A 13,325-nucleotide genomic window follows, 5' to 3' on the forward strand; every position below is an offset into this window, starting at 1 on the left:
CTGGTGGGTCAACCAGCAGGTCAGTGGTGGAGCGTGTGGCTGGATTCTGCTTTGCCTTGGAATTCTTTCGATTGTCTGACTGGCTCTGCACTGATGATCTAGAACGACTGGTTGTTATCTCATCCTCCTGCACTCGGACTTCATACTCCAGCCATTCAGCGAAGTCCTGTAGTGTGGGGATGGGGACTCGAAGCGGGTTGACGAACCTCTTGAACTGGGCGCGGAGGTCATGTGGCAGCTTTGACAGCAGGCGTGTCACATGTGACCCGCACTCCAGCTCTGTCTTCCCCTCTCTCCCCAGCTGATCTAACATCCCCACTAGGGCTCTTACTTTCAAGGCAAACAGCCGGAAACCTCTGATGTCTCCAGTCTTGACTGGTGGCTCGGCTAAGACTTCATTGATTGGTTGGAGGGCGTGAGGCTGTCCGTACAGCTCAGTGAGTGAGGCCATGGTTCTGATGTGAGGATACGCTATTGCTATAGGAGTCCGCGATGAGCAGAGCATCTTCCAGCTTGAGGTGGTCCACTAGGATCTGATATTTGAAGCGTCAGCAGGCAAGAGATTGTCCAACGCCAACTTCAGTCGAGCAAACTGGCGAGGGTCATCATCAGTGAAGAGGGGAATCTGTGGCTTTGGTCCACGGTAGGATGTTTCCTGCCGGGACGGAGGTCGAGGTCGACTAGGCTGGTGAGGAGACGGTGACCTCGATCTGGTGAGGAGACGGTGACCTCGATCTGGTGAGGAGACGGTGACCTCGATCTGGTGAGGAGACGGTGACCTCGATCTGGTGAGGAGACGGTGACCTCGATCTGGTGAGGAGACGGTGACCTCGATCTGGTGAGGAGACGGTGACCTCGATCTGGTGAGGAGACGGTGACCTCGATCTGGTGAGGAGACGGTGACCTCGATCTGGTGAGGAGACGGTGACCTCGATCTGGTGAGGAGACGGTGACCTCGATCTGGTGAGGAGACGGTGACCTCGATCTGGTGAGGAGACGGTGACCTCGATCTGGTGAGGAGACGGTGACCTCGATCTGGTGAGGAGACGGTGACCTCGATCTGGTGAGGAGACGGTGACCTCGATCTGGTGAGGAGACGGTGACCTCGATCTGGTGAGGAGACGGTGACCTCGATCTGGTGAGGAGACGGTGACCTCGATCTGGTGAGGAGACGGTGACGCTGGTTTTGACTCCATGTCCTGAGATCTGCAGGTGAGCGAAGTGGTGGCTGGGGCAGACGTGCAGATGAAGGACGAGGTGGGGTGTACGGCGACGTATAGTCCGGGGTGCGCAATGGATGTGGGGGCGCAGGGGCAGCCTGGTCCGGGGTGCGCAATGGATGTGGGGGCGCAGGGGCAGCCTGGTCCGGGGTGCGCAATGGATGTGGGGGCGCAGGGGCAGCCTGGTCAGGTTCTGCCAGGAGATGGAGACTCCGCAGATGTTCCGTGAGCTCTGCTACTAGCGGTGGTTGCAAGGACGGAGGCGGTGGCATCTGCTGGGGTAGCTGCCGTGGCAGAGGTGGCTGTGCTGCTGCGCTGGGTGGCACGACATAGGTCACTGGCGGTGGCAGTGGATATGGGTCACTGTCTGGCTGTGCCGGTGGCGGTGGAGAAGGGAATTCAGGTGCCAGAACTCCTGAAGACTGTACTGGTGTGGAGGCAAGGTGCGGAACAGGTAGCCGGGCAAAGGATACGTCACTGACGGCTGAGGGGTGCTGTGCTGGAGGTGGGGCGTCGACACTGGCAGATGCAGCTTGAGGCGCAGCGGATGGACGCTGTGAGAGGGCGTTGAGGAGATGCTGCATATCCCTCCGCAACTGCATTGTGTCATTCTGCATGTCTCTCCGAAGCTGAAGATTGTCTTCCTGCATCTCCCTCAAAGCGGTGAAGACTGCATCAGGGACAACGTTTGGAGATGTCTGACCAGTGGGGGAAGCTGGAGCAGCATCCCATGGCCTGCTGTATCCAACGTTGGAGTGGGCATGTGATGTGGTGGTCTGTGGTAGCTGTCGCAGCGGTAGATTCACCAGGAAGTCGTCCAGGTGGCGGGGCCGATGAATCTCCCGCCGAGGGCGGACACTACCATCAGAGAAAAACATCGTAGACTGAGGAAACTGCTGCATCAGGCTCGAAGGACCTTGTAAAAGAGGGTGCTGGGAGATGAACTCGACACAAGACTGATGTGTACTAGTGCTGATTTGGTAAGGCAGCAATCATCTCAGGTTGTCCGATAAGAACAGAAAGATGTCGCTTTCCAAACTCTTGGTTTATTCACACATTTCAGAAACATGCCACTCATCTAGTAGATCTCTTGGCATACTTGACATAAGACCGTGGTTTCTATAAACAGAATGAATAAGACATACCGAAGTATCAATAAGTGCAATAAACATATATGTGACAATAACATTATGCACATCACATACTAATGTATTCCTGAAATAAAGCTTAATTATTCTATGCAAACAGGAAAGAGTCTGACACTTTATGATAAGAATATAACAACTGCTCAGCTGTAGCTTACAATCTGAATATGTACATACATACATCTGAATATGTATAAATACCTATACATTTGAATATGTATATAAATACCTTCTGTGCAGATACATATACATTATAAATGCAGACATGGTAACTATTACAGTTACTAAATTGTGCTAATTGACATGGCAGAGGTAGACTGCAATAGGATGGCACGCATTACCGTGCCACATTAAGAACACGGAGACCGCCTCTTTAAAAGCATGCAACCGTGTCACAGATGCTCTAAGTGGGTAACCGAGTTACATCCTAGCTTGAGAGGTTTCTAAACTCCTTTTCCCCATTGGTAACTGAGGCAGTGCTTATTAATGCTAAGCTGAGTAAACATTGTATACTGAACACGCTAACGTTCCTTCAAAGAAATAACAAATGTGTCGCCACACGCGACAACAATTACACATGAATAATAATAACTAACGCTTTACATGTTACTGCAGATAAGCACACAAACATATTTGCAAAGACTTACAGTCTCATGGACGCACGGTAGCAATGATAACAGAGAAATGTCCTTGTAATATCCACCGAACTCAAACGACAGGAAAAGTTCCTCCTCCACTCTGTGCAGTTGTAGATCCACCTGCCGCCGGTGCGAGGTAATTGACAGTTCTGATTGGTTCTCGAGCTGAGCACTGTCTGGCCACTAAGTTAGCACGTGAACAGTGTGCAGAATCCTTGGCCCACGCATCATGGCCTGCGCAGCTGGGTCCAACTAGTTGACAGCATTTTGAACAATACCTGAATAAAAAGGTTTTGTCATCACACATACATGCACACATACATACAAACATACTGATCAAATATACAGTTAGGCTCAAGTATTTGAACCATGGAGGTATTATATATAACTGGAGAGAGTGACTAAGTCCCGCCCCCATTCATTTCAATGGCCCATGCTAGGCTAGCTACTTCAGCCAAAAAAAGTTTGAAATTGACCGCAGCCATCTTTATGAAAATGGCGTTTCATGGGTGTTCGTTTCCGGCACCAGCTAGAATTAGCCTATTAGATTCCACGTTACAGACAGAGACAACGTCAGGTACAACGGTATGTCGTTGATGAGGATTGGACATTCCCTCAGAGGAAAATAATTTGTTCAGGAACACGCTTCACTTCACCTCGTTATAAGCGCAAATTTATTTCATTAGATAACATTTTGGGAATGGTGGTAGAAGTTTAACCTGTCTCTGAAGTCCTAGGTTATTTAATGTGTTGTTCATATGTGATAATAAACAATGCAAATATTGAGTCACTTTAGGCTACACACATAATGATGCTATATTTGGACAGGTTGTAGGCCTATTACGAAATAGGCTATCTAACGAAAATGGCTATAATTAAGTAGACATGGGATGTAAGAAACTTGTGGATAGCTAGGATTTTTGCTGCACCCAGTGTGAATTTGCAGCTTGTTAAACCTAGGCTTCATTTGCAGGCAGACGAAATGCCAGCGCAAATTAAACTTACCGATAAGCGCACATCCCTCGGGTATAATGGTTCGAGCAGGCATTTCAAGAGTCTGCAACTGTAGTTGATATTTGGCTTTTGCCTCGACTGGAAGCCTGGCCATTTAAATCAAATGCATAGCCTAATCATGTGAATGTTGCAAGAAAGCAAAATAAGTCATTGACATTTGTTTCGTTTTTAATCACTTGAGGAGATAGGTTACATGATCCAGACGTTGCGTTGTCATGGACTACAGGTATGAATACAATTTACGTTTTAAAATAGTTTTCATACACAACGCAATGAGTGCTAATAGGCCTAATTGGATATAGGTCATTGCTATGTATCTGCTAAAATGTATGGTCATAATCAGTTACCTTGTCAACCCACACATAAGGCAAATAATATCCTGATATGACAACATTTAGGCCTACTTTTTCTTTTATTTACCACAAAGTCCGGTATAATACAGCCTAACCATGTAGGCATTAAGACAAGTATCAGTAGCTTAATCCAAGTAGTTAGTTGTTTATTTGTCGTCTTCCAGAAATCCAAACCAACGTGGACGTGCGAGGACGCTCGTGCCCAACACTAAACTCGTGCAGGACCTGTCATCTACCAATCAGCATGTGCAAACTGGTGCCGGAAGTTGCAACCATGTAACGCCATGTTTTCAAAAATGTCAGCGGCCAAATGCCATGCTAACTGGCTGGCGCTAACCCTTCAAATCCTGACCCCCTGGTGTTGCCCCACTAAAACAAAAGCGTGTCAAAACTATCACCACTCCATGGTTAAATGCCACGACCCGTTCTGTCATAAAATCTTGCAGGAAAGCAGAGCGCAAATGGAAAAAAGAGAAGCTTCAGGTCTTCTATGACCTTTTCAGAGATTCTCTAAAGACCTACCAAAACTCTGTTAAGGCAGCAAAGGTTGAGTATTATGCTCAGCTTATCAACAATAATGCTCATAGGCCAAAAGTTTTATTTAATACCATTAACTCTATTATAAATCCTGCCTCTGCGTCATCTACTCTTGCCCCTTCAACAGAAATCTGTGAGAAGTTCCTCAAGTTCTTCATCGATAAAATTGACAAAATAAAATCTCAAATCTCACCTCCAGATTCATATCCCTCAGTGATAGAACTTTCACCTAGCTGCCTCCAACAGTCTCAGGCTATATCTTCCTCCCAGCTTTCTGAGGTGGTCTCCCATATGAAATCTACATCCTGCCACTTAGATGTTTTACCTGCACGCCTTTTTAAAGAAGTTTTTACCATCATCTGCCCTCTTGTATTGGCCATAATTAATCACTCACTAACCAATGGAGTGGTGCCCTCAGGTTTTAAACGTGCAATTGTGCAACCTTTACTTAAGAAACCTAACCTTGAGCCCAGTGACCTGAAGAATTATAGGCCTATTTCTAAATTACCTTTTCTGTCAAAGATACTAGAAAAGGTTGTCCTCTCTCAGGTTTCTTCTTATCTGAGTGAGTTCAATATATGTGATAAATTCCAATCAGGTTTTAGATCTCTGCACAGCACTGAATCGGCCTTGCTTAAAGTCCAAAACGACATTCTCTTAGCAGTTGATTCTGGATCTTGCGCCCTCTTGGTGCTTCTTGATCTGAATGCAGCATTTGACACCATTGACCATAACATCCTATTAAAACGCTTGGAGGATGAAGTTGGTCTCCAGGGTTCTGTTCTGCAATGGTTCTCTTCTTATCTTAGTGATAGATCATTTTCAGTTAGTTTAGGCAATTTCTCCTCTTCCTCTGCCCTTATAAAGTGTGGTGTTCCTCAGGGTTCCACTTTGGGCCCTCTTTTATTCTCTCTTTATATGCTACCCCTTGGCTCAATTTTTAAAAAGTATAACATTCAGTATCACTGCTATGCAGATGACACAGTTTTACCTGCCTGTTAACACTAATGGCATTTGTTCCTTTTATTTTAACTGTCTCTGTTAACTGTTAACTGTTTATTTTATATTTTTAACTGTCTCAGTGACATCAAATGCTGGATGGCAAGAAATTTTCTTCAACTGAACGAAAGTAAAACTGATATAATTATTTTTGGCCCTCCAAGTGATGTTTCTATCTTGAAAAATGCACTAGGACCTCTCTCTGCAAACTGCCACAGTGAAGTAAAGAATCTTGGGATTTTCTTTGACTCCTCTTTAAATTTTAATAAGCAAATAAATAGTGTGGTCAAAGGCAGCTTTTTCCAGTTAAGAACCATTGCAAAACTGAAGCCCTTTTTGTCCTTCTCCGATCTTGAAACTCTTATACATGCTTTCATAACATCTAGACTAGATTATTGTAATTCATTATATGCAGGCCTGAACTAGCTGAAAAGACTTCAGCTAGTTCAAAATGCAGCAGCTAGATTATTAAGTGGCTCTAATAAACGTGAGCATATAACTCCTGTGTTGGCTAAGCTGCACTGGTTACCTGTGGAGCACAGAGTTAAGTTTAAAATTTTACTTTTTGTCTTCAAAGCCCTCAGTGGTTTGGCACCTAGTTACATAGGTGACCTACTAATTCCTTACAGCACTCCAAGATCACTTAGGTCTTCATCTCAGAATCTTCTCTATATCCCCAAAACACGCCTTAAAACTAAGGGTGATAGAGCCTTCTCTGTTGTTGCCCCCCAACTCTGGAATAGTCTACCTGTACATATTAAGTCCTCTCCAACCATTGACTGCTTTAAGTCTAACTTAAAGACTTTCATTTTCTCCCAAGCTTTTAATCTACCTTAATACCCCCCCCCCCCCCCCCACACACACACTCTTTATTCTTTATTTTATTTTTGACCAATTTGTTTATTATTTCAATTATTTATTTATTTTCCCCCATGTTATGTTATTATTGTTGTTGTACCATTGTCATTGTTTTATGTTTGTTTGTAAGCACTTTGGTTCAACTCAGTTGTTTTTTAATGTGCTATAGAAATAAAGTTGACTTGACTTGACACACACACACAAAGGACTAAGGAAGAATGTTGAAAGAAATCAAAATGCAAAATGTAGTTTAGTGTTCTTCCTTCTTCTACTTACATTTTCAGATTGCTGCACCTAACTGAGTGTCTAACTCTTACAAAAGGAGAACAATAATATAAGTGTCTATAAAATATTTATAATTTTTTTATATGTTTTAATACATATTTGTTTAAGTTGTAAGTAAAACTTGCAGTTGTAATACAAGTTGGGTTTAGACCTGCATTGAAACTTTGCACCGTACAGGGATAATGTCCTTTGTTGACATACAATCATGAGAAAAGGTAATTATATCAATCATGAGAAAAGGTCATTGTGACTACTGCACAATTGGACATTTTGTTATTAACGCAAAGTGCAAAGTTAGCTCAAACCAGCTGTCATGTTAGAATAAGTTTTGGTTATTTTCTGTTAAGTCTCTTATGCTTTACAATCTGTATGGATATAAGGTATTGTATGTAAACATCAAGCGTTGGTATAGCAATATATTTACTGTCAATACGCATAAATGCCCTGCATTTCAAAAGTTAGGTTAAGTTTTGAGGCTGATGCACTCTGGGGCACTTAAGCTTATTAAGCTACGCAGAATAAACAAATATAGTCTGTAGTCTCTTGATCCTGATGACTTATCCAACACTTTGAGTAACAGCAGATTAGAATGTACATTAGCACCATCTACTGGCTACTACTGCTACTGCTACCTCTATTTTAGGTCTCATCCACATGAGAACTGTGAAATCAGAAATCATATCCTAATGACCTAGCACTGATTTAAATCTTTCCATGTTGTACCTTTAATTGAAGCCACAGTAGCTTATGCTACAGATGGTCAACTTATCGAAAGAAGGCATTGCTTCTATAACCAGGGCAGTCATCAGCTGTGTTAACATAATTGCAAAATCATCTGTTAGCCTTTTGAAATGATTAACTTGGATTAGCAAACAGAATGTGCTATTGGAACCAATTGTACAAATAGTTGCTGATGATGGACCTCTGCACACTTATGTGAATATAGTCCTTCTACAATTATCATTTATAATATTACAGTTTTTCTCAGTCGCTTTGGGGCTTTTCTCAGATCAGAATGAAAATTCTCATAACTATTAGTTCAACCTCCACAACATTTAGTCATTTGTGCACATCATAGTAGCAATTTCTCCTTCCTCTGAACAAATTGCAAATGCTTTTGAACATGTATCAGTTGCTTTGTCATGTCAGTCAAAATGAACTATACTTATGGATGCTGAATAGTCGTTCCCAATAAAACTAATAGTCTTCATTTCATTGCTTGAGTCATTACATACAAAATTGGTGAACTAGTTATCAAATTCTGTCACAATGCTGTAGAATTGCAAAGAGCATAAGTAAATCTGTGAAACGTACATATTCAGTGTCTTGTACTCACTTACGCCCCTAACTACAGCAATGTGTAACTTTACTGTAGTTTTCAAATGGCTGTACAAGTATTGTATAGTGCTGTCTTGAGCATGTTCAGGTAGTGTCACCGAGTTCTGACCTTTTTTTACATGGGAAAACACTGAGAGCATAAACTGTCAATGAAAACATGACAAAGCCATTTGACTATCTTGTTTATAAACGATGGTTTCAAGACTTCTCATTTTGATGACACTGGTAGTTTCATTGACATAAATACTTGCTTTTGAGGAATGGACTATCCATTTTGAGCAAGTGACGTGCTTTTGCAGGTTTTGCAGTTTTCACTAATTGATTTGAGAAATGCAGTAACTGCTGTGCAAATGTTAATAGTGATGTGAGAAAAGCACCAAAGTGACTGAGAAAAACTGTAATGATGTTTACACTGTATTTATCATTGATTTAGGATTGTTTTACGGCCCAAATAAATTTGATTTTCCTTCAAAAACAAACTATTTTCTGTGACCCTAAATGTTTGATAAGTAGTGTACTTAGAAAAGTAACAAGTGACATACAGAAAGAGACATCTTAATATTTACACAAATATGAATTAAAACCATGTTCTGACAAGTATCCATTCTCTATTAAGTAGAACTACATAGAACAGTATATCAGCCTCCAGTGTTGGTCCAGGGCCATCCCCAGGACATGGACAGCCTCCAACACACTTCCTTTGTGACGGGATCTTTTCCTTCCCCTGGACTCTCCAGGAATGTCCATAACTAAAGCACTTGGCTTTTATAACAGCTTGGTTTCAAAGGCAGATGATAGTGAGCCCATATAAAACTGAATTGCATGGTTTCATAACCATTCAGAATTGACATGTGACTTGCAAACATACAAATTGCAACAAAAGTTAGCTACCTTCTTAAGTGATATTTCTTAAGTGAAACATATTTGGCAAAATAATTAATTTATTAAATTTAAGATCATTCTGTAAGAAGTGGATTATTCTGAAAAGACGTACATTTACACTGCTCAATTGACAAAGCTCAAAATGCTCAGTTCTAAGCTATAAATGCAGGGGGGGAAAGTGGGGAAAACCCCAGAAAAGTCCCCAAAACACACTTGGCTACGAAGACATGACGCGAGCAACACAAGTGACCTCACTCAGCTGATTTGGCACCTACAGCATCCTGAGGTAATTACACACAAGGGTTTTCAAGGAACCAGTAATTATGCTTCCTGTATCAACCTCCGACCCATACTCATGCAACCTCAGGGGTCGACTTTTGATGGATTCTCTCTCTCTCTCTCTCTCCCCAAACTCCTTCCTGCTACCTTCATCACACCACTGACCTGTTCTCCCCACTCAGACATAACCAGCCAGCTACCATTACTTTAACGACATGAATATGAGTTATCTATTACTTTAATAATACATAAATATGAGTAATCTAATACTTTAACGATACATGAATATGAGTTATCTATTACTTTAACGATACATATACATGAATACGAGTAGTTATATATATAAGTATAAGTTATATGATTGTGTGTTAGGTACTGTTGCTGTGATATCACGGCACCTAACAAGGGAGAGAAACAAGAACAGTCCAGTGACGATCGATCGATAGATAGATAGATAGATAGATAGATAGATAGATAGATAGATAGATAGATAGATAGATAGATAGATAGATAGATAGAGGAGCTTATTCCAGTGGTTATTAAACTTTGTCTAACGACCCTCCAAAAAAACATGGGCCAAGTCTCACGACCCCCTTCTCTTTAACTGGCGGAATTTGGTTTTAAATGTTGCGAGATGGGCACATTGGAAGCTTTTGCAGAAAATGTCTTCGCTCATAGGTAGGCTATGTCAACACCAAAGGCATTATGTCAATGGCAGCCTTTGACTAAAAACCTTTAGAAAATGTTCTTTAATCCAGACTGTAATCCAAACCAACGTAACGTGCGCACATCCAAATGTAGGTGCTGGATAAAAAAGTGATAACGTTAAAAAATGTAAGAAATATCCGCAAGTTGAAAGTTAAAAGTTAAAAGTCTGATGAAGAGCTTAATGCTCGAAACGTTACTACTTTTGGTGGAACTTCTCATGAAACAAAAAGCAGGGAGCTTGAGACGGCAAATCATTTTGCGACTCCTCCAATATTTTTGGTGACACCTACACACTGTTTTTCAAATCCTGAGGTCATTTTCTGAACCCATTTCCCCATCTCTGTCCTACACATTTCCTGTCAACTCTCCCCTGTCCTGTCAATAAAGACAAGACACACACGCACACACACACACACACACACACAACATACTATTAATTTATTATTTACTTTTGAGAAAATACTATTATTTACTTTTTGAGAAAAAAAACTACTTTTTCTCCCACAACCCCTCCTCTCCTCTTCCACAACTCCTATCCTCTCCTCTCCTCTTCTACAACCCCTGCTCTCCTCTCCTCTTCCACAACTCCTCCTCTCCCACAACTCTTCCTCTCCTCTCCCACAACCCCTTCAACTCACTCCCTAACAGACAGGAAAAGGGACGTTTTTTCTCTGTCGTGGAGAGTGGGTTGTCCTAAGATGTAATATAAGCACGACACGACAGCAAAGGCCATCAGTCAATGTGTGAACCTCTGGACACCTGACACCTGAAGACATCTGAAGATGTGAAGATGAAGATGAAGATGAAGCTGTCCTGTGTCACTGCTGCTGCTGTTGCTGTTCTGGTGCTGGTGCTCTGCTCCCAGGGACAAAGCAAGTGTAAGTTATTTTCCACATTGTTAATAACCATGTCAGGGACAAAGCAAGTGTCAGTTTTTTTTCACATTGTTAATAACCGTGTCAGGGACAAAGCAAGTGTAAGTTTGGTAGACTGCATTAGTATTTTCCCACATTGGTAATAACCGTGTCAGTATGTCATGGAAACAGAAGATAAATCAGTCTACACAGAACTGCCGACACTTGCCGGAATGTGTAGTATTGCAGAAATCTGATGGTGTGTTTATGACTTAAGAGAGCAATAATCCATATGACACCAAGGAGTCCATCCACCTTTATGTGTATGTGTATATAATCCATATGACACCTTTATGTGTGTGTGTATATATAATCCATGACACTTTTGTGTGTATGTGTGTATATAATCCATGTAGGAGCCACATTTAAGTTTCTTTTTTTTTTCAACTCATGTTTTGTTTTTGTGCATTTTGTGAGGGTGCACCCCCTTTAGGTGGTAACTGGTGCCACCCAACCTGGATAAAAGAGATGCCTCCTGCGCATGACAGGAGAAGAGCAGGCCGCAGAGAGACCGTTCTTGACCTCGCCCGCTCAAACACCTGCCTGACACGCTGCTCTTGTGCTGACATTGTCTTGCAGTTAGACTCTTATCATTTCTGCATCTCATTGCATCTCTTGTTTGTATTTTATTTGTAATAAAACCGGCATATTCTCGGACAAAACCATCTCGTTGGATTTTTGGGTGCGAGTCAAAACACTGCGAATTACCTGCCTTCTCAACTCTGGGGGAAAATGGATAAAGCTACAGGAAAAGCCAGAATCGATTTTTTTGCCAGTACAATCCATATGACAACTTTACGGGTATGTGTGTGTATATAATCCATGTGTGTGTATGTTGTTTGTGTGTTACTCTGCACACTCATGTATGTGCTTGTATGCATGTAAAGTATACATTTAGTTTTCTAACTGTCTAACAAATTCAAATTCTATTGTAGCGGTCGATACACCAGATAAAAGCTGTTTTGAGTATTACACCAAGCGGATTCCACTCGAAGCCATAAAAGGCTATAAAGTGACCAGCCCCATCTGCCCCGATAAGGGAGTCTTGTAAGTATGTTTCACTAACAGCACACCAGACTTCAGTTCTCTTTTCTTCATTTTGTTGATGTGTTTTGTCCTCATACTTCTCTTGTTTTTATTTTTTAGCTTTGTGACTGTGAAGGACAAAGAACTGTGCGCCAACCCAGAGGTCAAGGAAGTCCAGTACATTATGTACAGAGTGAAGAGGCGTCCTCTGCCAAATTCTATTATTAGTCCCCGCTCCATCATTCCATAATCATTATTTTATGATTATTATTTTGCCAGCATTTGGTTGGGGCTTTCCATCCCTGGTGTCTGAACAAGACACAGTTCAACAATGACCACAGTGTGGACTGCTGTCATATAGATATATATTATATACATCAAGGGCATGGCCATTGTTTATGTCATGTGTGTGATTGCATGTCACTACTGTTTAGTGTTTTTTTATGTTTTATTCTTTTTATGAATGCTTATTTATTTATTGAACTTCATCTCTATTTTGTTTGAATTCATAATTTCTGCCTTGTTATCTGAACTTATATTTTATTTGTTATTTTAAATCCTTTTTATCCTTTTATAATTCTGTGCTCCTTTTTTACCTATGTGTGTACAATGAACTATCTCTCTGCCTTACGTTGTCTCAACTCCTGTTGTTTTAAATGTGCTACACAAATAAAGCGACTTGACTTGACTATATCTAATCTCCCTTTTTTGTCGAAAATACTAGAAAAATAGTGTCCAAACAAATTCGTGCCTTCTTACATATGAATAAAATCCAAGAATTATATCAGTCTGGTTTCAGAGCTCACCACAATACTGAATCAGCCTTAGTTAAAGTTTTTAACAACCTCCTCATTGCTGCCGATAATGGACATATATCAATTTTAGTCCTCCTGGACCTAGGCTCTGAAATGAGGAAACATGGCATTACATTTCATTTTTATGCAGACGATGAACTATACCTTTTCGTAAAACCTGATGAATTAACTCCGTTAGCCAAACATGACACATGTATAAGAGACATAAAGACATGGATGACAAATAATTTCCTGCTTTTGAACTCCGATAAAACAGAAGTCATGGTTGTAGGTCCTAAAAAGATGAGGGATATCCTATCCTCATCACAGGCTAC

At 41.5% G+C, this 13,325-nt stretch overlaps 2 protein-coding genes across 6 annotated transcripts; one reads left to right on the top strand and one right to left on the bottom strand.

The window, feature by feature from the left end:
* Positions 1–526: 526 nt before the first annotated feature.
* Positions 527–2,217, bottom strand: LOC121700768 (leucine-rich repeat extensin-like protein 3). Its single transcript, XM_042083976.1, has 2 exons — positions 1,403–2,217; positions 527–1,318 (listed from the first exon to the last, which is right to left on the bottom strand). The coding sequence occupies exons 1-2, from the start codon at positions 2,120–2,122 to the stop codon at positions 527–529; spliced, it is 1,512 nt and encodes a 503-aa protein (XP_041939910.1). The 5' UTR covers positions 2,123–2,217.
* Positions 2,218–10,833: 8,616 nt separating this feature from the next.
* LOC121699568 (C-C motif chemokine 4 homolog) lies at positions 10,834–12,889 on the top strand. Of its 5 annotated transcripts, XR_006026980.1 has the most exons (4): positions 10,834–11,134; positions 11,588–11,971; positions 12,106–12,217; positions 12,317–12,889. XR_006026980.1 is itself a non-coding variant. In XM_042081833.1 (3 exons), the coding sequence occupies exons 1-3, from the start codon at positions 11,047–11,049 to the stop codon at positions 12,444–12,446; spliced, it is 327 nt and encodes a 108-aa protein (XP_041937767.1). In that variant the 5' UTR covers positions 10,838–11,046; the 3' UTR covers positions 12,447–12,889. The 5 variants fall into 5 exon arrangements, 2 of the variants coding, with proteins under 2 accessions (XP_041937767.1, XP_041937766.1); XR_006026981.1 differs by having other exon boundaries at positions 10,834–11,971; positions 12,106–12,221; XM_042081833.1 differs by lacking the exon at positions 11,588–11,971 and having other exon boundaries at positions 10,838–11,134; positions 12,109–12,217.
* Positions 12,890–13,325: the final 436 nt, after the last annotated feature.

The sequence above is a fragment of the Alosa sapidissima genome, chromosome 24 (genome assembly GCF_018492685.1).
Source record: "Alosa sapidissima isolate fAloSap1 chromosome 24, fAloSap1.pri, whole genome shotgun sequence".
Taxonomy (NCBI): domain Eukaryota; kingdom Metazoa; phylum Chordata; class Actinopteri; order Clupeiformes; family Clupeidae; genus Alosa; species Alosa sapidissima.

Excerpts from the sequence above, each read along its gene's own strand:
- LOC121700768 (XM_042083976.1), bottom strand. The coding sequence starts at position 2,122 with ATGCAGCAGTTTCCTCAGTCTACGATGTTTTTCTCTGATGGTAGTGTC. Across the intron at positions 1,319-1,402 it reads TCCTGGCAGAACCTGACCAG|GCTGCCCCTGCGCCCCCACA; the intron begins GCTGCCCCTGCG and ends ACCCCGGACCAG.
- LOC121699568 (XM_042081832.1), top strand. The coding sequence starts at position 11,047 with ATGAAGATGAAGATGAAGCTGTCCTGTGTCACTGCTGCTGCTGTTGCT. Across the intron at positions 11,135-12,105 it reads CTCCCAGGGACAAAGCAAGT|CGGTCGATACACCAGATAAA; the intron begins GTAAGTTATTTT and ends ATTCTATTGTAG. Across the intron at positions 12,218-12,316 it reads TGCCCCGATAAGGGAGTCTT|CTTTGTGACTGTGAAGGACA; the intron begins GTAAGTATGTTT and ends TTTATTTTTTAG.